Consider the following 22,855-nt stretch of genomic DNA (forward strand, 5'->3'; position numbering starts at 1 on the left):
TGATGGGCGAACCTGAACCCCTGGATGTTTGGGTCTGGCAAGTTCGGCCGAACAGTTGAAATAAGTTTGGTTCAGGTACCAGAACAATACTTGAACTCCATTCACATGAATGGGAGGTACGGACATCCAGTGTTTGCCACGCTGTCATGTGCATGATAGTGTGGCAAAGACCGCCTCTGATCGGCGGTAAGATCATTATAGCTAGTCAAAGTTCTGCGGCTCCCTCGCTGTCAGATGATAGTGTGAGCTGTGTTATGAAAGGTAATTCAGTACCACAATGGACATAGAGGTCAGTGCACATACAGTGACCTGGCAATAACCCAAAAAACAAGAACGAGCTCTGAGACGTGGGAACTCTGTTGACCGCAATCCCTAATCCTAACCAACCACACTAGAGGCAGCCGTGGATTGCGCCTAACGCTACCTATGCAACTCGGCACGGCCTGAGAAACTGGCTAGCCTGAAGATAGAAAATAAGCCTACCTTGCCTCAGAGAAATACCCCAAAGGAAAAGGCAGCCCCCACATATAATGACTGTGAGTAAAGATGAAAAGACAAACGTAGAGATGAAATAGACTTAGCAAAGTGAGGCCCAACTTTCTGAACAGAGCGAGGATAGGAAAGGTAACTTTGCGGTCAACACAAAACCCTACAAAAACCACGCAAAGGGGGCAAAAAGACCCTCCGTACCGAACTAATGGCACGGAGGTACACCCTCTGCGTCCCAGAGCTTCCAGCAAGCAGAAAAAACAAATAGACAAGCTGGACAGAAAAAAAAACAGCAAACAAAAAGCAAAGAGGAACTTAGCTATGCAGAGCAGCAGGCCACAGGAACGATCCAGGAGGAAACAGGTCCAATACTAGAACATTGACTGGAAGCCAGGATCAAAGCACTAGGTGGAGTTAAATAAGGTAGCACCTAACGACTTCACCATATCACCTGAGGAAGGAAACTCAGAAGCCGCAGTACCACTTTCCTCCACCAACGGAAGCTCACAGAGAGAATCAGCCGAAGTACCACTTGTGACCACAAGAGGGGGCTCTGCCACAGAATTCACAATAGTACCCCCCCTTGAGGAGGGGTCACCGAACCCTCACCAGAGCTCCCAGGACGGCCAGGATGAGCCATATGAAAGGCACGAACAAGATCGGGAGCATGGACATCAGAGGCAAAGACCCAGGAATTATCTTCCTGAGCATAACCCTTCCACTTAACCAGATACTGGAGTTTCCGTCTAGAAACACGAGAATCCAAAATCTTCTCCACAATATACTCCAACTCCCCCTCCACCAAAACCGGGGCAGGAGGATCAACAGATGGAATCACGGGTGCCACGTATCTCCGCAACAATGACCTATGGAATACGTTATGTATGGAAAAAGAATCTGGAAGGGTCAGACGAAAAGACACAGGATTAAGAACCTCAGAAATCCTATATGGACCAATAAAACGAGGTTTAAACTTAGGAGAGGAAACCTTCATAGGAATATGACGAGAAGATAACCAAACCAAGTCCCCAACCCGAAGTCGGGGACCCACACAGCGTCTGCGATTAGCGAAACGTTGAGCCTTCTCCTGGGACAAGGTCAAATTGTCCACTACATGAGTCCAAATCTGCTGCAACCTGTCCACCACAGTATCCACACCAGGACAGTCCGAAGACTCAACCTGCCCTGATGAGAAACGAGGATGGAACCCAGAGTTGCAGAAAAATGGTGAAACCAAGGTAGCCGAGCTGGCCCGATTATTAAGGGCGAACTCAGCCAAAGGCAAAAAGGACACCCAGTCATCCTGATCAGCAGAAACAAAGCATCTCAGATATGTTTCCAAGGTCTGATTGGTTCGTTCGGTCTGGCCGTTAGTCTGAGGATGGAACGCCGAGGAAAAAGACAAGTCAATGCCCATCCTACCACAAAAGGCTCGCCAAAACCTCGAAACAAACTGGGAACCTCTGTCAGAAACGATATTCTCTGGAATGCCATGTAAATGAACCACATGCTGGAAAAACAATGGCACAAAATCAGAGGAGGAAGGCAATTTAGACAAGGGTACCAAATGGACCATCTTAGAGAAGCGATCACAGACCACCCAAATGACTGACATCTTTTGAGAGACGGGAAGATCTGAAATAAAATCCATAGAGATATGTGTCCAAGGTCTCTTCGGGACCGGCAAGGGCAAAAGCAACCCACTGGCACGAGAACAGCAGGGCTTTGCCCGAGCACAAATCCCACAGGACTGCACAAAAGTACGCACATCCCGCGACAGAGATGGCCACCAAAAGGATCTAGCCACTAACTCTCTGGTACCAAAGATTCCAGGATGACCAGCCAACACCGAACAATGAACCTCAGAGATAACTTTATTCGTCCACCTATCAGGGACAAACAGTTTCTCCACTGGGCAACGATCAGGTTTATCAGCCTGAAATTTTTGCAGCACCCACCGCAAATCAGGGGAGATAGCAGACACAATTACTCCCTCCTTGAGGATACCCACCGGCTCAGATACACCCGGAGAGTCGGGCACAAAACTCCTAGACAGGGCATCCGCCTTCACATTTTTAGAGCCCGGAAGATATGAAATAACAAAGTCAAAACGGGCAAAAAACAACGACCAACGAGCTTGTCTAGGATTTAAGCGCTTGGCGGATTCGAGATAAGTCAAGTTCTTATGATCAGTCAAGACCACCACGCGATGCTTAGCTCCTTCAAGCCAATGACGCCACTCCTCGAATGCCCACTTCATGGCCAGCAACTCTCGATTGCCCACATCATAATTTCGCTCAGCAGGCGAAAACTTCCTGGAAAAGAAGGCGCATGGTTTCATCACCGAGCAATCAGAACTTCTCTGCGACAAAACGGCCCCTGCTCCAATCTCAGAAGCATTAACCTCGACCTGGAACGGAAGCGAAACATCTGGTTGACACAACACAGGGGCAGAAGAAAAACGACGCTTCAACTCTTGAAAAGCTTCCACAGCAGCAGAAGACCAATTGACCACATCAGCACCTTTCTTGGTCAAATCGGTCAATGGTTTAGCAATACTAGAAAAATTACAGATGAAGCGACGATAAAAATTAGCAAAGCCCAGGAACTTTTGCAGACTTTTCAGAGATGTCGGCTGAGTCCAATTATGGATGGCTTGGACCTTAACAGGGTCCATCTCGATAGTAGAAGGGGAAAAGATGAACCCCAAAAATGAAACCTTCTGGACACCAAAGAGACACTTTGATCCCTTCACAAACAAAGAATTAGCACGCAGGACCTGAAACACCGTTCTGACCTGCTTCACATGAGACTCCCAATCATCCGAGAAGATCAAAATGTCATCTAAGTACACAATCAGGAATTTATCCAGGTACTCTCGGAAGATGTCATGCATAAAGGACTGAAACACTGATGGAGCATTGGCAAGTCCGAATGGCATTACAAGATACTCAAAATGGCCCTCGGGCGTATTAAATGCAGTTTTCCACTCATCGCCTCGCTTAATACGCACAAGATTATACGCACCACGAAGATCTATCTTGGTGAACCAACTAGCCCCCTTAATGCGAGCAAACAAATCAGATAATAATGGCAAAGGGTACTGAAATTTAACCGTAATCTTATTTAGAAGGCGGTAATCTATACAAGGTCTCAGTGAACCATCCTTCTTGGCTACAAAAAAGAACCCTGCTCCTAATGGCGACGATGACTGGCGAATATGCCCCTTCTCCAAAGACTCCTTCACATAACTCCGCATAGCGGTGTGCTCAGGCACAGATAAATTAAACAGTCGACCTTTTGGGAATTTACTACCAGGAATCAAATCGATAGCACAATCACAATCCCTATGCGGAGGTAGGGTATCGGACTTGGGCTCATCAAATATATCCCGGTAATCAGACAAGAACTCAGGAACCTCAGAAGGGGTGGATGACGAAATAGTCAGAAATGAGACATCACCATGTACCCCCTGACAACCCCAGCTGGACACAGACATGGATTTCCAATCTAATACTGGATTATGGACTTGTAGCCATGGCAACCCCAACACGACCACATCATGCAAATTATGCAACACCAGAAAGCGAATAACCTCCTGATGTGCAGGAGCCATGCACATGGTCAGCTGGGTCCAGTACTGAGGCTTATTCTTGGCCAAAGGCGTAGCATCAATTCCTCTCAATGGAATAGGACACTGCAAGGGCTCCAAGAAAAACCCACAACGCCTAGCATACTCCAAGTCCATCAAATTCAGAGCAGCGCCTGAGTCCACAAATGCCATGACAGAATACGATGACAAAGAGCAGATCAAGGTAATGGACAGAAGAAATTTTGACTGTACCATACCAATGGTGGCAGACCTAGCGAACCGCTTAGTGCGCTTAGGACAATCAGAGATAGCATGAGTGGAATCACCACAGTAGAAACACAGCCCATTCAGACGTCTATGTTCTTGCCGTGCAACTCTGGTCCAAGTCCTATCGCACTGCATAGGCTCAGATTTAAGCTCAGGTAATACCGCCAAATGGTGCACAGATTTACGCTCTCGCAAGCATCGACCGATCTGAATGGCCAAAGACATAGACTCATTCAGACCAGCAGGCATAGGAAATCCCACCATGACATCCTTAAGGGCTTCAGAGAGACCTCTTCTGAAAATAGCTGCGAGCGCACCTTCATTCCACTGAGTGAGTACAGACCACTTTCTAAATTTCTAACAATATACCTCTATCTCATCCTGACCCTGACACAGAGCCAGCAAATTCTTCTCTGCCTGATCCACTGAATTAGGCTCATCGTACAGCAATCCGAGCGCCAGAAAAAACGCATCAACATTACTCAATGCAGGATCCCCTGGCGCAAGGGAAAATGCCCAGTCCTGAGGATCGCCACGCAAAAAAGAAATAACAATTCTCACTTGTTGAACTGGATCACCAGAGGAGCGAGGTTTCAAGGCCAGAAACAGTTTGCAATTATTTTTGAAATTCTCAAACTTCGCTCTATCACCATTAAACAAATCAGGAATAGGAATTCTTGGTTCTAACATAGGCTTCTGAACCACCAAATCTTGAATCTTTTGTACATTTATAACGAGATTATCCAATGAAGAGCACAGACCCTGAATATCCATGTCCACACCTGTGTCCTGAACTACCCAAATGTCTAGGGGAAAAAAAAGGCAAAACACAGTGCAAAGAAAAAAAAATGGTCTCAGAACTTCTTTTTTCCCTCTATTGAGAATCATTAGTACTTTTGGCTTCCACTACTGTTATGAAAGGTAATTCAGTACCACAATGGACATAGAGGTCAGTGCACATACAGTGACCTGGCAATAACCCAAAAAACAAGAACGAGCTCTGAGACGTGGGAACTCTGTTGACCGCATTCCCTTATCCTAACCAACCACACTAGAGGCAGCCGTGGATTGCACATAACGCTACCTATGCAACTCGGCACGGCCTGAGAAACTGGCTAGCCTGAAGATAGAAAATAAGCCTACCTTGCCTCAGAGAAATACCCCAAAGGAAAAGGCAGCCCCCACATATAATGACTGTGAGTAAAGATGAAAAGACAAACGTAGAGATGAAATAGACTTAGCAAAGTGAGGCCCAACTTTCTGAACAGAGCGAGGATAGGAAAGGTAACTTTGCGGTCAACACAAAACCCTACAAAAACCACACAAAGGGGGCAAAAAGACCCTCCGTACCGAACTAACGACACGGAGGTACACCCTCTGCGTCCCAGAGCTTCCAGCAAGCAGAAAAAACAAATAGACAAGCTGGACAGAAAAAAAAACAGCAAACAAAAAGCAAAGAGGAACTTAGCTATGTGTTGTGAGTTCTGTTTTTGGGCTCCCTCTGGTGGTTACTGATGGTACTGGGTGACTTGTCTTTCCTGGGTCTCTGGGTTCCACCTGTTCCATCAGGATATGGGAGTTTCCTATTTAACCTGGCTTTGCTGGCAGTTCCTCGCCGGTTATCAATGTATCCAGTGTGTCTTGTTACCTCTGCTCCCTGCTCCTAGAACCTTCTGGTCAAGCTAAGTTTGGATTTTCCTGTTTTGGTGTTTTGCTTTATTTGGTTTTTAGTCCAGCCTGCAGATATGTGATTCTTGCTGCTGGTTGCTCTAGTGGGCTGAAATTGCTCCTCATGTACCATGAGTTGGCACATGAGTTCAAGTAATTTCAGGATGGTTTTTTGAAGGGTTTTTCGCTGACCGCGCAGTTCACTTTTGTATCCTCTGCTATCTAGCTTTAGCGGGCCTCATTTTGCTGAAACTGTTTTCATACTGCGTATGTGCTTTCCTCTCATTTCACCGTCATTATATGTGGGGGGCTGCTATTTCTGTGGGGGATTTCTCTGGAGGCAAGAGAGGTCTGTGTTTCTTCTAATAGGGGAAGTTAGATCTTCGGCTGGAGCGAGACGTCTAGGATCATCGTAGGCACGTTCCCCGGCTACTTTTATTTGTGTGTTAGGTTCAGGGTCGCGGTCAGCTCAGGTTCCATCGCCCTAGAGCTTGTTTGTATCTGTGCTTGTCCTTTAGTGATCCCCTGCCATTGGGATCATGACAGTATAACCGGCCCACAAAGTGTTAATTGTATTGGCTGAAGTAGGAGGATAAGTAGTCTGAGGAAGTTTTTTTTTTTTTTTTTTTTTTTTCTTTCTCTTTCCCTCAGAGTTCGCTGCCTAGCCTTATGGCAGCCTGGCTACTTCCTCCTCCTCTTAATCTTTGAATGGCTCTGATCCCAGCTGTTTATCATGGACGTCCAGAGTTTGGCTTCCAGCCTGAATAATCTTGCCACTAAGGTTCAAAATATACAGGATTTTGTTGTACATGCTCCTATGTCTGAACCTAGAATTCCTGTCCCAGAGTTTTTTTCTGGAGATAGATCTCGTTTTCTGAATTTTAGGAACAATTGCAAGTTGTTTCTTTCTTTGAAATCTCGCTCCTCTGGAGACCCTGCTCAGCAAGTCAAGATAATTATATCTTTCCTGCGGGGTGACCCTCAGGATTGGGCATTTGCATTGGCACCAGGGGACCCTGCGTTGCTTAATGCGGATGCGTTTTTTCTGGCATTGGGTTTGCTCTATGAGGAACCTAACCAAGAGATTCAGGCTGAAAAAGCTTTGTTGGCCCTCTCTCAGGGGCAAGATGAAGCAGAAATTTATTGTCAAAAATTTCGGAAGTGGTCGGTGCTTACTCAGTGGAATGAGTGCGCTCTGGCTGCAAAGTTCAGAGATGGCCTTTCTGAGGCCATTAAAGATGTTATGGTGGGGTTCCCTGCGCCTGCTGGTCTGAATGAGTCTATGACTATGGCTGTTCAGATTGATCGGCGTTTACGGGAGCGCAAACCTGTGCATCATTTGGCGGTGTCGTCTGAACCGTCACCTGAGATAATGCAATGTGATAGAATTCAGTCCAGAAGTGAACGGCAAAAGTATAGGCGGAAAAAAGGGTTGTGCTTTTATTGTGGTGATTCAGCTCATGTTATATCAGCATGCTCTAAACGCACAAAAAAGGTTGATAAGCCTGTTGCCATTAGTACTTTACAGTCTAAGTTCATTCTGTCTGTGACTCTGATTTGTTCATTATCATCCATTTCCGTCGATGCCTATGTGGATTCAGGCGCTGCCCTGAGTCTTATGGATTGGTCATTTGCCAATCGCTGTGGGTTTAGTCTGGAGCCTCTGGAAGTCCCTATTCCTTTGAAGGGAATTGACTCTACACCTTTGGCTATGAATAAACCTCAGTACTGGACACAAGTGACCATGCGTATGACTCCCGTTCATCAGGAGGTGATTCGCTTCCTGGTACTGTATAATTTGCATGATGTTCTAGTACTTGGTCTGCCATGGTTACAAACTCATAATCCAGTCCTTGACTGGAAATCAATGTCTGTGTTAAGCTGGGGTTGTCAGGGGGTTCATGATGATGCACCTCCGATTTCTATCGCTTCATCTACTCCTTCTGAGATTCCTGTGTTTTTTTCTGACTATCGGGATGTTTTTGAGGAGCCTAAGCTCAGTTCGCTTCCTCCTCACAGGGATTGCGATTGTGCTATAAATTTAATTCCAGGCAGTAAATTTCCTAAAGGTCGTTTGTTCAATCTGTCAGTGCCAGAGCATACTGCTATGCGGGATTATGTTAAGGAGTCCTTGGAAAAGGGACATATCCGTCCATCTTTGTCCCCTTTGGGAGCAGGTTTTTTTTTTCGTGGCCAAAAAAGATGGTTCCTTGAGGCCTTGTATAGATTATTGTCTTTTGAATAAGATTACCGTAAAATATCAGTATCCTTTGCCATTGTTGACTGATTTGTTTGCTCGCATTAAGGGGGCTAAATGGTTCACTAACATTGATCTTCGGGGTGCGTATAATCTTATACGAATAAAGCAAGGTGATGAGTGGAAAACCGCATTTAATACGCCTGAGGGCCATTTTGAGTATTTGGTAATGCCTTTTGGACTTTCTAATGCTCCTTCAGTCTTCCAGTCCTTTATGCACGATATTTTCCGTGAATATCTGGATAAATTTATGATTGTGTATTTGGATGATATTTTGGTTTTTTCTGATGACTGGGAGTCTCATGTTCAGCAGGTCAGGAAGGTGTTTCAGGTCCTGCGGGCCAATTCCTTGTTTGTAAAAGGCTCAAAGTGTCTCTTTGGAGTCCAGAAGATTTCTTTCTTGGGGTATATTTTTTCCCCTTCTACTATTGAGATGGATCCCGTCAAGGTTCAGGCTATTTGTGACTGGACGCAGCCTACATCTCTTAAGAGTCTACAGAAGTTCTTGGGCTTTGCTAATTTCTATCGTCGTTTTATAACTAATTTTTCTAGTGTTGTTAAGCCTTTGACGGATTTGACTAAGAAGGGTGCTGATGTTGCTAATTGGTCTCCTGCGGCTGTGGAGGCCTTTCAGGAACTTAAGCGCCGGTTTTCTTCTGCTCCTGTGTTGCGTCAGCCAGATGTTTCGCTCCCTTTTCAGGTTGAGGTTGATGCTTCCGAGATTGGAGCGGGGGCGGTTTTGTCACAGAGAAGCTCCGATGGCTCAGTGATGAAGCCATGCGCGTTTTTTTCTAGAAAGTTTTCGCCGGCTGAGCGGAATTATGATGTTGGTAATCGGGAACTTTTGGCCATGAAGTGGGCATTTGAGGAGTGGCGTCATTGGCTAGAGGGTGCTAGACATCGTGTGGTGGTCTTGACTGATCACAAAAATTTGATTTACCTTGAGTCTGCCAGGCGTCTGAATCCTAGACAGGCTCGTTGGTCACTGTTTTTCTCTCGTTTCAATTTTGTGGTTTCATACCTGCCAGGTTCAAAGAATGTGAAGGCGGATGCTCTTTCTAGGAGTTTTGTGCCTGACTCCCTTGGAAATTCTGAGCCCTCTGGTATCCTTAGGGATGGGGTGATTTTGTCTGCTGTCTCCCCAGACTTGCGACGTGCTTTGCAGGAGTTTCAGGCGGGTAAACCTGATCGTTGTCCGCCTGAGAGACTGTTTGTTCCGGATAATTGGACCAGTAGAGTCATCTCCGAGGTCCATTCTTCTGCGTTGGCAGGTCATCCTGGAATATTTGGTACTAGAGACTTGGTGGCCAGGTCTTTTTGGTGGCCTTCCTTGTCGAGGGATGTGCGTTCTTTTGTGCAGTCTTGTGAGGTTTGTGCTCGGGCTAAGCCTTGCTGTTCTCGGGCCAGTGGATTGTTGTCACCTTTGCCTATCCCGAAGAGGCCTTGGACGCACATTTCCATGGACTTTATTTCGGATCTCCCTGTCTCTCAAAAAATGTCCGTCATCTGGGTTGTGTGTGATCGCTTTTCTAAAATGGTTCATCTGGTACCCTTGCCTAAGTTGCCTTCCTCCTCTGAGTTGGTCCCTCTGTTTTTTCAGAATGTGGTTCGTTTGCATGGGATTCCTGAGAACATCGTTTCTGACAGGGGATCCCAGTTTGTGTCTAGATTTTGGCGGACATTCTGTGCTAAGATGGGCATTGATTTGTCCTTTTCGTCTGCATTCCATCCTCAGACGAATGGCCAGACTGAACGAACTAATCAGACCTTGGAAACTTATTTAAGGTGTTTTGTTTCTGCTGATCAGGATGACTGGGTTACCTTTTTGCCGCTGGCCGAGTTTGCCCTTAATAATCGGGCTAGTTCTGCTACCTTGGTTTCTCCTTTCTTTTGTAATTCGGGGTTTCATCCTCGTTTTTCCTCTGGTCAGGTGGAACCTTCTGATTGTCCTGGAGTGGACATGGTGGTGGATAGGTTGCATCGGATTTGGAGTCATGTGGTGGACAATTTGAAGTTGTCCCAGGAGAAGGCTCAGCAGTTTGCTAATTGCCGTCGCCGCGTGGGTCCTCGACTTCTTGTTGGTGACTTGGTGTGGTTGTCTTCTCGTTTTGTTCCTATGAAGGTCTCTTCTCCTAAGTTCAAGCCTCGGTTCATCGGTCCCTATAGGATCTTGGAAATTCTTAACCCTGTGTCGTTTCGTTTGGATCTCCCGGCATCGTTTGCTATTCATAATGTGTTCCATCGGTCGTTGTTGCAGAAGTATGAGGTACCTGTTGTTCCTTCGCTTGAGCCTCCTGCTCCTGTGCTGGTGGAGGGAGAATTGGAGTATGTTGTGGAGAAGATCTTGGATTCTCGTGTTTCCAGACGGAAACTCCAGTATTTGGTCAAGTGGAAGGGTTATGGTCAGGAGGATAATTCTTGGGTGGTTGCCTCGGATGATCATGCTGATGATTTGGTTCGCGCTTTTCATAGGGCTCATCCTGGTCGCCCTGGTGGTTCTCGTGAGGGTTCGGTGACCCCTCCTCAAGGGGGGGGTACTGTTGTGAGTTCTGTTTTTGGGCTCCCTCTGGTGGTTACTGATGGTACTGGGTGACTTGTCTTTCCTGGGTCTCTGGGTTCCACCTGTTCCATCAGGATATGGGAGTTTCCTATTTAACCTGGCTTTGCTGGCAGTTCCTCGCCGGTTATCAATGTATCCAGTGTGTCTTGTTACCTCTGCTCCCTGCTCCTAGAACCTTCTGGTCAAGCTAAGTTTGGATTTTCCTGTTTTGGTGTTTTGCTTTATTTGGTTTTTAGTCCAGCCTGCAGATATGTGATTCTTGCTGCTGGTTGCTCTAGTGGGCTGAAATTGCTCCTCATGTACCATGAGTTGGCACATGAGTTCAAGTAATTTCAGGATGGTTTTTTGAAGGGTTTTTCGCTGACCGCGCAGTTCACTTTTGTATCCTCTGCTATCTAGCTTTAGCGGGCCTCATTTTGCTGAAACTGTTTTCATACTGCGTATGTGCTTTCCTCTCATTTCACCGTCATTATATGTGGGGGGCTGCTATTTCTGTGGGGGATTTCTCTGGAGGCAAGAGAGGTCTGTGTTTCTTCTAATAGGGGAAGTTAGATCTTCGGCTGGAGCGAGACGTTTAGGATCATCGTAGGCACGTTCCCCGGCTACTTTTATTTGTGTGTTAGGTTCAGGGTCGCGGTCAGCTCAGGTTCCATCGCCCTAGAGCTTGTTTGTATCTGTGCTTGTCCTTTAGTGATCCCCTGCCATTGGGATCATAACAGCTATGCAGAGCAGCAGGCCACAGGAACGATCCAGGAGGAAACAGGTCCAATACTAGAACATTGACAGGAAGCCAGGATCAAAGCACTAGGTGGAGTTAAATAAGGTAGCACCTAACGACTTCACCATATCACCTGAGGAAGGAAACTCAGAAGCCGCAGTACCACTTTCCTCCACCAACGGAAGCTCACAGAGAGAATCAGCCGAAGTACCACTTGTGACCACAAGAGGGAGCTCTGCCACAGAATTCACAACAGAGCTGACAATGGTGACCAGAGGTAAAAAAGTTTACCTCCGGTCACAGACTGTTGGATTTCCCTGTATTTTTGATAACCAGCTAGGACTGACAGTTGCGGACTGCAGCTGTCAGCGTTAGAAAGGCTGGTTATCAAGAATAGAGGGTTCACACGCCATTTTTTATAAATTATTTTAAAAAGGCCTGGGGATGCCTCTATTCTTGATATCCAGCCTTGATAAAGCTGACAGCTGAGGGTTGCAGCCCGCAGCTGTCAGTTTTGCCTCGCTGGTTATAAAAGATAGAGGAACCCACACCATTTTTTTTTTAATTTCTTTATAATGCAGGCAATACTACCATCAGCCGCCGCCTGCTCTCGCTGTTATCAGCGACAGCAGACATAGTCTGATGGGAGTAGTAGTCCCATCAGCCGACGCCTGTGACCGTAGGTAAACTTTTTACCTCCTGTCAAAGCTGCGGGCTCATGCTGTCATCTGACAACAAGGAAACCGCAGCGCTCTGACTGGCGGTAATGATTTTGCCGCTGATGAGAGCTGCCAGTGTTTCTCGCACTGTCATGCAGATGACAACAGCATGAGAAGCACTCGGTGTTCAGGGTTCCTAACCTGAACAGTAACACGGACTTCCTAGTGAAGTCCATGATCCTCCGTGCCCGAACAGAAGGTGTGCGAACCCCGAACTTTACTATTCGGGTTCATCCTCCACCTCTAATTAGGAGGCATATCCCTGGGTAGGACTTCCATTTTGACTATGCTTTGGACATTACTGTAAGAAATCCATACTCTGGAGAATACAACTTTTTTGTAAAATCCAATGAGAATTCAGTTCTACTCAAATATAGTATATGTGCTCATTTCTGATTGTGACTGCTTAGACCTGGTTTGGCATCAAAATGTCCAGAGTGACTACACAATGTTCGTACTTTTGCTATATGTATGATTTCTGTAAATAATGACAGATCTGTATAAAATGAATTTATTATAACTACGGTACTTATCATAGTTATTATTGTATTGATTGGATTACAGGCAGGAGGAAGTTCATCGCTGTTTGGTTCAGCAGCTCCGATCCCAAGTTTTACAAGTTCTCAAAGTGGTTTCCCCCCGCCTCCGCCCCCCATGGTATGTATGTGCTCACATAGTTTGATACGTTTCGCTCACATTTTATAGCAGCAGGACAGCTACAAAAATAACACAAAAGGTGATATTTAGCTAGAGCGGAACAAGCAGAGAAGATCCTACTCCATTCAGGACAGAGTGGACCTCTTTAAGCAACATCTATGAGGGCTGCTAAGGGTAAGACCAAGCTGAGTGGCATTGCTGCAGCCGCACAACAGCTGTAAAGCACAACGGACAGTGGCTGCTGAGGTTTTTTTAATTAATTTCATCAAAGGGTACAAGATTTAGTATAAAACAAATTCCTCGATTTTGCTGGTGAGTGAGCCGTTCCACAAAAATCTTGTGCCCCTCAACAATTCATTTAAAAAATGTCACAGCTACCAGCCACAACAGATTTTGACCTCACCATGACTATCCCTAGCATTAAAATGGTTTCCAATTTGGGTAAGGGCCAGCTGTGCCAAGGCCTGTGGGAGCCACCCTTCTCCTCGCTATCATGGAGAATGGTATGGACTGTGATATGTTTTGGGATTCCCGGGCACTGGGCTCTGAGCCTCTGATAGCGAGGGACACTAAATGTGAGGTTTCTTGGTTTTGCAATGTTTTCTTTTTCTAATCTGTGTTGGAATGAAAGATCTTTTTGTACCAACACGGAGATGACTTCCCCAGTTCTCACACTGTATTTATAAAAACTACAGCAACAGATCCGCACTAGGTCATAACTGTATAAATTATTTTATCACCACTGAGTGTTTGCAAAAATGTAAAACCCAACAGACTTCCAAAATGCACAGGAGTAGTGATGAGCGAACCTGAACCCCTGGATGTTTGTGACTGGCAAGTTCGGCCAAACAGTTAAAATAAGTTTGGTTCAGGTACCAGAACAATACTTGAACTCATTCACATGAATGGGAGGTACGAACATCCAGTGTTTGCCACGCTGTCATGTGCATTATAGTGTGGCAAAAACCGCCTCTGATCGGCGGTAAGATCATTACAGCCAGTCAAAGCACTGCGGCTTCCTCGCTGTCAGATGATAGTGTGAGCTGGCAATGGTGACCGCAGGTAAAAAAGTTTACCTCCGGTCACAGACTGTTGGGTTTCCCTGTATTTTTGATAACCAGCCAGGACTGACAGTTGCGGACTGCAGCCCTCAGCTGTCAGCGTTAGAAAGGCTGGTTATCAAGAATAGAGGGTTCACCACGCCGTTTTTTATAAATTATTTAAAAAAAACCTGGGGACGCCTCTATTCTTGATATCCAGCCTTGCTAAAGCTGACAGCTGAGGGTTGCAGCCTGCAGCTGTCAGTTTTGACTGGCTGGTTATCAAAAAGATAGAGGAATCCACATCATTTTTTTTTTATTTCTTTGTAGTGCAGGCAATACTACCATCAGCCGCCACCTGCTCTCGCTGTTATCAGCGACAGCAGACATAGGCTGATGGGAGTAGTAGTCCCATCAGCCGACACCTGTGACCGTAGGTAAACTTTTTACCTCCTGGTAAAACTGGGCGCTCATGCTGTCATCTGACAGCAAGGAAACCGCAGCGCTCTGACTGGCGGTAATGATTTTACCGCTGATCAGAGCTGCCAGCGTTTCTCGCAGTGTCATGCAGATGACAACAGCATGAGAAACACTCGGTGTTCAGGGTTCCTAACCTGAACAGTAACACGGACTTCCTAGTGAAGTCCATGATCCTCCGTGCCCGAACAGTAAGTGGACGAACCCCAAACTTTACTATTCGGGTTCGTCCTCCACCTCTAATTAGGAGGCATATCCCTGGGTAGGACTTCCATTTTGACTATGCTTTGGACATTACTGTAAGAAATCCATACTCTGGAGAATACAATTTTTTTGCAAAATCCAATGAGAATTCAGTTCTACTCAAATAAATGTGCTCATCTCTGATTGTGACTGCTTAGACCTGGTTTGGCATCAAAATGTCCAGAGTGACTACACAATGTTCGTACTTTTGTTATATGTATGATTCCTGTAAATAATGACAGATCTGTATAACATGAATTTATTATAACTACGGTACTTATCATAGTTATTATTGTATTGATTGGATTACAGGCAGGAGGAAGTTCATCGCTGTTTGGTTCAGCAGCTTCGATCCCAAGTTTTACATGTTCTCGAAGTAGTTTACCCCCGCCTCCGCCCCCCATGGTATGTATGTGCTCACATAGTTTGATACGTTTCTCTCACATTTTATAGCAGCAGGACAGCTACAAAAATAACACAAAAGGTGATATTTAGCTAGAGCGGAACGAGCAGAGAAGATCCTACTCCATTCAGGACAGAGTGGACCTCTTTAAGCAACATCTATGAGGGCTCCTAAGGGTAAGACCAAGCTGAGTGGCATTGCTGCAGCCGCACAACAGCTGTAAAGCACAACTGACAGTGGCTGCTGAGGTTTTTTAATTAATTTCATCAAAGGGCACAAGATTTAGCATAAAAAAATGTCCTCGATTTTGCTGGTGAATGAGCCGTTCCACAAAAATCTTGTGCCCCTCAACAATTTTTTAAAAAAAATGTCACAGCTACCAGCTACAGCAGATTTTGGCCTCAACATGGCTGGTCTTACCCATATTGGAAACCATCTTAAGGCCAACTGTGCCAAGGCCTGTGGGAGCCGCCCTTATCCTCATCATGGAGAATGGTATGGACAGTGATATGTTTTGGGATTCCCGGGCACTGGGAATAGCTATTGACACTAAACGTAAGGTTTTTTGGTTTTGCAGTGTTTTCTTTATCTTATCTATTGTGTTGCAATGAAAGATCTTTTTTTGCCAACTAGGAGATGGCGTCCCCAGTTCTCACACTGTATTTATGATCTAGTGCAGTTCTGTTGCTTTAGTTTTTAAACCTGTTTAGCTATGTTATCAGCTGGAGGTTATCACTAAAGGACTAGTAACCCTGCTGCTAGTAAAATTCAACCATGCCCCTTCACAGATTGGCAGCTTTCTGCCTATGCACAGTGTACACAGAAACCTGCCAATCAGTGGTGTGGGTGGGGTTATACAGAGCTTAGCATTCTGAGCACTACTCAATCTGTAGCAGAGAAAACTGTTCTAATCAAAACTGCAGCAACCAGTAAAGTGAAAACCGAGGTCTTGATTCTTTTTTTTTTAAAGTCCCTTTTTCACCTTGTGGTATTTGCTGAGGTTTAAAATAACACTTGGGCTTTTCTCCTTTCATTAACCATTTTTATGCCTTTTTGTTCAAAAAGTTGCATCTTTTTCAAAATGTCGCAAAGAATGGCTATGTCATGTTGGAAAAATACAAAAAAGTTATAGCTGGAATTGGAATAAGAAGAGGAAAACCAAAAACCCAAAAATGGAAAATACACACACTTGATCAGTCAGATTAAATGTAGGACATGTAGTAACCAACAAATTAATTACTGATGTATCTATGATCTGAGTAACTTGTTAAGCAAAATGCATATAAACCTCAATGGACATGGAGATTCCATTCTAAGGGAACAGTTGGGTGCAGGAAGAAAATTAAATTCTATTCCTCCTGCAGCTGCTCACTTCCAGTCTAGTACACGTCACCTGGTGCTGTAAGCAGTCAGTGCTCGCTATAGTGAGCGCACTGTATTTACTATCTCTGCTCCTTGAGTGACATCTCACACATTATATGCTGCAGATCAGGATGCCAATCAAGGATAAGAATTGGTGATTACAGTGCGCTCACTGTGTAGAGAGCACTGACTGCTCACAGTCCCAAACATCGCTCACTTGACTAAACCTTAAAAACTGTTAAAACTGAATGTTCGTTAAAATGCACGCAAGAACCCACATACCTCCAAAATGCACATTGAAGACTTCCTGGACCCCCAAATAACAGCACGCTAAAACCAGAGGCACATGAACAGGAGAATCCCATAATCTGCCCACAAAAGAAATGATCAGTGTCTCAGCACTTGTATGAGGAAGGTCCAGACATTACCTGCTGCACTTCTGAGCGCCAACTCCATTCAGTAGAATAGAAAACTGACATCATGGATGTATGACTGGTGACTAAAGGTCCTGGAAAAGAATGGGAGCTCGCTACCGGTGTGCAGGGATGAAAAGGTGATGTTTTATCTCTTTTAGTAGCAGACATCACCCAGGGTTCATATAGTAGTTCTTCTATCACAGGCTAACATTGCACTTCTTGGTAGCAGCATTAGACGTTACCGGCACACACACCCATGGATTGGCCGTGTTGGGGATCTGTGTTGTTGGGGATCTCAGTGTTGTTGGGGATCTCAGTATTGTTGGGGATCGCAGTGTTGTTGGGGATCTCAGTATGGTTGGGGATCTCAGTGTTGTTGGGGATCTCAGTGTTGTTGGGGATCTCCGTGTTGTTGGGGATCTCAGTGTTGTTGGGGATCTCAGTATTGTTGGGGATCTCCGTGTTGTTGGGGATCTGTGTTGTTGGGGATCTCAGTATTGTTGGGGATCTCAGTATTGTTGGGGATCTCAGTGTTGTTGGGGATCTCAGTATGGTTGGGGATCTCAGTATGGTTGGGGATCTTAGTGTTGTTGGGTATCTCCGTGTTGTTGGGGATCTCAGTGTTGTTGGGGATCTCAGTGTTGTTGGGGATCTCAGTATTGTTGGGGATCTCCGTGTTGTTGGGGATCTCAGTATTGTTGGGGATCTCAGTGTTGTTGGGGATCTCAGTGTTGTTGGGGATCTCAGTGTTGTTGGTTATCTCAGTGTTGTTGGGGATCTCGGTGTTTTTGGTGCCCAGTTGTCCGTGTTTGTGCAGACTGTAATTATAACTGATATGAAAAGCTACTAAGAAATTCTACTGGAAAATAACACCTACATTGAAGTTATCCTCTGTGAATTGAATGTTCCTTGTTATGCTCTGGGTTTTTTTCACATCGGATAAAAAAAATACTATTCCCCTCACCGCTCACCTGTCCCTCCATCCCCGCAGCCGCCGTCTGGTCCTCTGCACCTTCCTTTTCCCCTCTCCTCATCGTTCTCCATCTCTTTGGCCTCTTCACTCCAGGCTAGGACTTCCATCTTGTTTATGCTTTGGACATTACTGTAAGAAATCCGTACTCTGGGAAACAGAATTTTTAGTAAAATTCAATGAGAATTCAGTTCTACTGGAATAAATGTCGTCATCTCTGATTGTGAGTTTGTAGACCTGGTTTGGCATCAAAATGTCCAGAGTGACTATACAATGTCCATACAAGCTCCTTCTGTGCTTTTGTTATGTGTGATTGCTGGAAATACTAACAGATCTGTATAACATGCATTTATTATACCTACTTATAATGGATATTATTCTTCTATAGAGGAGCGCACTTGGATATAAACAAGCTTCAATAGTGTTTCGTACCATAGACGACCACGATGACTTCCCTCCGCCTCTACCCACCATGGTACGTATGTTCGTATTCACATTGGTAAATTTCTCTCTCGATTACGTTTCTCTTAAGTTTTACAAAATGGCAACAGGGACAAATCATGCTGCACGCATAGAGGGGGTGGTGGCAGCGAGGGACATTCAGCAGGGTGCTGACAAAAATCCGGGACTGTGACGCGATACCTGGGACGGTTGGCACTAGAGATAGGCAAATCGATTCACGGGACTCTGATCCAGTGTCCATGTCGGTGCTACTGGGTGGCTGGATGGGAGGCCTGCAAATCTCTTACCCTCCGGTGTCCCCAGCACGGCTTTTTATCACTCAGAGCCGGCACGACGTCATCTGTGCGTAATGCCCATGTCTAGTTAGGAGGACATGTAGATTTTTTTTCGGGGGGGGGGGGGGGGGGTTCAGTCATTCATGTAGAGGAGTTGTAGCAGCGATAACTTTCTCATCTTTGTGTAAGCTTATATTATGCTACGTGACACCTGGCTTTTTTGTGTGTAAGACCGTTGCCTAAATAACGTGTTTTTTGTTTTCTGTAGGTGTCCACACCAAACTAAGCAATAGCAATCTTCTCTGATTGCTGCAATTTTTTAATGTGTTTTCCCCTTATTTGAAGCAGATATAAAGCTGCGTTTTTCATGTGTTTTTTTATAGGACAGAAAAGCTTTGATTCTGCACTTAATAAAGTAACTGCATATTTTTCAGGGTCCACATAGAAGCCTCCAGAGGAAAAAAGCAGCAAAACCGCACAGTTCAGCAACATCTTTAGATGTACGGAGGATGCAATTTTCATGAAATCCCATCAACTTTGATTGCACAGTTAAACTTAGCAGAATTTCTGTGCAAAAACTGCAGTGAAAAAAAACCACACAGCATTTACACTACATGTGAACACAGCCTAAATGTCCAGGCAAAATGGATGTGATTTAATGAAAACTTGTTCGTCTAAGATGCTGAACCGTGTAGTTTTGGTTAATTTTTTTTTCTTTATAAGCTTGTATGAGGAGTGTGAAAAAAAACGCATGTATAAAAAACATTGTTGCATATTTAAGTGTAGAGTCAAAGCTTGTCTGTACTATTAAAAAAAAAAGCATAAAAGCATTAAAAACGCTGCATCAAATGTGTTGTGAATTCTGTGGCAGAGCTCCCTCTTGTGGTCACAAGTGGTACTTCGGCTGATTCTCTCTGTGAGCTTCTGTTGGTGGAGGAAAGTGGTACTGCGGCTTCTGAGTTTCCTTCCTCAGGTGATATGGTGAAGTCGTTAGGTGCTACCCTATTTAACTCCACCTAGTGCTTTGATCCTGGCTTCCAGTTAATGTTCTAGTGTTGGACCTGTTTCCTCCTGGATCGTTCCTGTGGCCTGCTGCTCTGCATAGCTAAGTTCTTCTTTGCTATTTTGTTTGCTGTTTTTTTCTGTCCAGCTTGTCAATTTGTTTTTTCTGCTTGCTGGAAGCTCTGGGACGCAGAGGGTGTACCTCAGTGCCGTTAGTTCGGTACGGAGGGTCTTTTTGCCCCCTTTGCGTGGTTTTTGTAGGGTTTTGTGTTGACCGCAAAGTTATCTTTCCTATCCTCGCTCTGTTCAGAAAGTTGGGCCTCACTTTGCTAAGTCTATTTCATCTCTACGTTTGTCTTTTCATCTTTACTCACAGTCATTATATGTGGGGGCTGCCTTTTCCTTTGGGGTTTTTCTCTGAGGCAAGGTAGGCTTATTTTCCATCTTCAGGCTAGCTAGTTTCTCAGGCCATGCCGAGTTGCATAGGCAGCGTTAGGCGCAATCCACGGCTGCCTCTAGTGTGGTTAGAGAGGATCAGGGATTGCGGTCAACAGAGTTCCCACGTCTCAGAGCTCGTTCTTATTTTTTGGGTTATTGCCAGGTCACTGTATGTGCACTGACCTCTATGTCCATTGTGGTACTGAATTACCTTTCATAACACAAATGTGCATCAAATAAGTGGGAAGTGCATAAAAATTGGAGAAAACTCGTAATAATCAGAGAAGATTGTTACTGAGTCGTTTGGTGCGAACACCTGCAGGAAAAAAGCTGCGCTCCGGAGAACGCTGGGAGAAAGTACCAGTGACTGACCTGCACCTGCGCAGTAGGAACGTGAAGCCAATGCCAGTGGCCTCCTCCACTTCTGCACCCTCAGACTTTGCACTGTCAGCATCAGCCCTCTGTTGGGTCTCAGCAGTGACATCTTTAGGTTTGTCCCTTTTCCCTGGGACTTTAGACTCTCCAAGTCCTCAGCACCAGGTTTTCTGGAGCCTTCACCATCTTCCGTCAAACCTTCACAAGGTGACACTGATTCAGCCCCTTTGCCTTTTTTTCGTCTCCAGTGACGGGAGGTAGACTTGCCATTTGTACCTGAGTTGGCCTTACTACACTCTTTCCCACTGGCGTCATCATCTGAATGGGAGTCACCACCACCGTCGGTCTCACGCCCCATAACATGGTGAACCCTCAAGTCACTCTTTAAACCTGGTGTCAGCTTCACAGGCTTTATTAACCATGTCACTTAAAGTCATCTTGGTGTACACATCATGTGACATGTCCGTAAGTTGGGCAGACGCACCTTCCCCACTGGTCAACCCGTCGTCTGACCCACCAACTTTGGGAGATATACCATATTTTCCGGCGTATAAGACGACTATTTAACCCCTGAAAATCGTCTCAAAAGTCGGGGGTCGTCTTATACGCCGGGTACGGCGTGTGCAGGGAGCGATCCTGGATGGTTCCCAGGGTCTGAAGGAGAGGAGAAAAGTAGACTCCCCTTTAGGCCCTGGGATCCATATTCATGTAAAAAATAAAGAATAAAAAATATGGATATACTCACCCTCGGACGGCCCCTGGCTCTCAGCGGTGCAAGCGGCAGCCTCCGTTCCTAAGAATGCATTGAGCGTAGGACCTGCGATGATGTCGCGGTCACGCGACCGGTCGCGTGACCCCAACATCAGCGCAGGTCCTACGCTCAATGCATTCTTAGGAATGGAGGCTGCCGCTTGCACCGCTGAGAACCAGGGGCGGTCCGAGGGTGAGTATATCCATATTTTTTATTTTTATTCTTTATTTTTTACATGAATATGGATCCCAGGGCCTGAAGGATAGTCTAATCTCCTCCAGACCCTGGGAACCATACGCACCGCACACGCCGTATAAGATGACTGGGCGTATAAGATGACCCCCGTCTTATATGGCGGGTATATCCCAAATTCCATATTTTATATGGAAAAGTTGGGGGTCGTTTTATACGCCCAGTCGTCTTATACAGCAGAAAATACGGTAAATGCTTTAAGGTATGCAACCCCACCAGCTGAGAGCCCTCCATTCTCCTGTTGTAAAGAAGCTCCCTTCTCCCACAATTCTGTGAACAACCCAGAGTCCCGGCCAATTATCACTGGGCAGGGTAAGGTTGAAACTATGGCCACATCATGGATTGCACTGTCCTTGGCCGTCTCTAGGACCACCCTGGCCACTGGATTGCCCATAGTGTGCCCATGGATGCAGGTGACCTTGACCTTCCTAGCGGGTATGTCAAATCCCTCGGGTGCAACCCTCACCAGAGTCACCGGGCCCCCAGAATCGACCAGTCCGTACAGTCCCATATCATGCATCCGTAGGGCACACCCCCGTAAACTTTTACCAGGTGGATAGTTCACACAGCATACCGGACACACATAACTTACAGGCCCTGGGCACCAATTTGTCTGCGTTAACTCTTTGGGATGCTCCGCCCCCTTTTGGGAAACCACCATTTCCCGAGATTCCACCTCTTTTTGGGCTACTACCCCTCTACGGGTTACCGCCCCTTTATGGGACTCCACCCCCTTTTGGGCAACCATCCCCGTTTGAGTCACCGCCCACTATTAAGGATACCCCCTTCCCTGGGGTACACCCCGTGGACTCCCTCACGGCACTCAGGCCCCAGTTCGCATAGTACACCACTTAGTCTCTGGGCTTGTACTGGCCCTTTAAGAGTCTGCACGACCTGAAGAAAAAAAAAATATTTATATATATATATATATATATATATATATATATATACAGTGGGGCAAAAAAGTATTTAGTCAGTCAGCAATAGTGCAAGTTCCACCACTTAAAAAGATGAGAGGCGTCTGTAATTTACATCATACGTAGACCTCAACTATGGGAGACAAACTGAGAAAAAAAAATCCAGAAAATCACATTGTCTGTTTTTTTAACATTTTATTTGCATATTATGGTGGAAAATAAGTATTTGGTCAGAAACAAACAATCAAGATTTCTGGCTCTCACAGACCTGTAACTTCTTCTTTAAGAGTCTCCTCTTTCCTCCACTCATTACCTGTAGTAATGGCACCTGTTTAAACTTGTTATCAGTATAAAAAGACACCTGTGCACACCCTCAAACAGTCTGACTCCAAACTCCACTATGGTGAAGACCAAAGAGCTGTCAAAGGACACCAGAAACAAAATTGTAGCCCTGCACCAGGCTGGGAAGACTGAATCTGCAATAGCCAACCAGCTTGGAGTGAAGAAATCAACAGTGGGAGCAATAATTAGAAAATGGAAGACAT

At 45.5% G+C, this 22,855-nt stretch overlaps 1 protein-coding gene across 4 annotated transcripts in view; it reads left to right on the top strand.

The window, feature by feature from the left end:
* The window catches only part of PARP4 (poly(ADP-ribose) polymerase family member 4), a 352,799-nt gene that overhangs the window by 272,295 nt on the left and 57,649 nt on the right, over nucleotides 1-22,855 (top strand). For all 4 annotated transcript variants that reach the window (XM_069759088.1, XM_069759086.1, XM_069759089.1 and 1 more), the window contains 3 exons: nucleotides 12,835-12,927; nucleotides 15,000-15,092; nucleotides 18,227-18,313. In XM_069759088.1, coding sequence (XP_069615189.1) covers nucleotides 12,835-12,927; nucleotides 15,000-15,092; nucleotides 18,227-18,313 — 273 coding nt within the window. The remainder of the gene's footprint in view (nucleotides 1-12,834; nucleotides 12,928-14,999; nucleotides 15,093-18,226; nucleotides 18,314-22,855) is intronic.

This window comes from Ranitomeya imitator, chromosome 3 (assembly GCF_032444005.1).
Source record: "Ranitomeya imitator isolate aRanImi1 chromosome 3, aRanImi1.pri, whole genome shotgun sequence".
Classification (NCBI taxonomy): domain Eukaryota; kingdom Metazoa; phylum Chordata; class Amphibia; order Anura; family Dendrobatidae; genus Ranitomeya; species Ranitomeya imitator.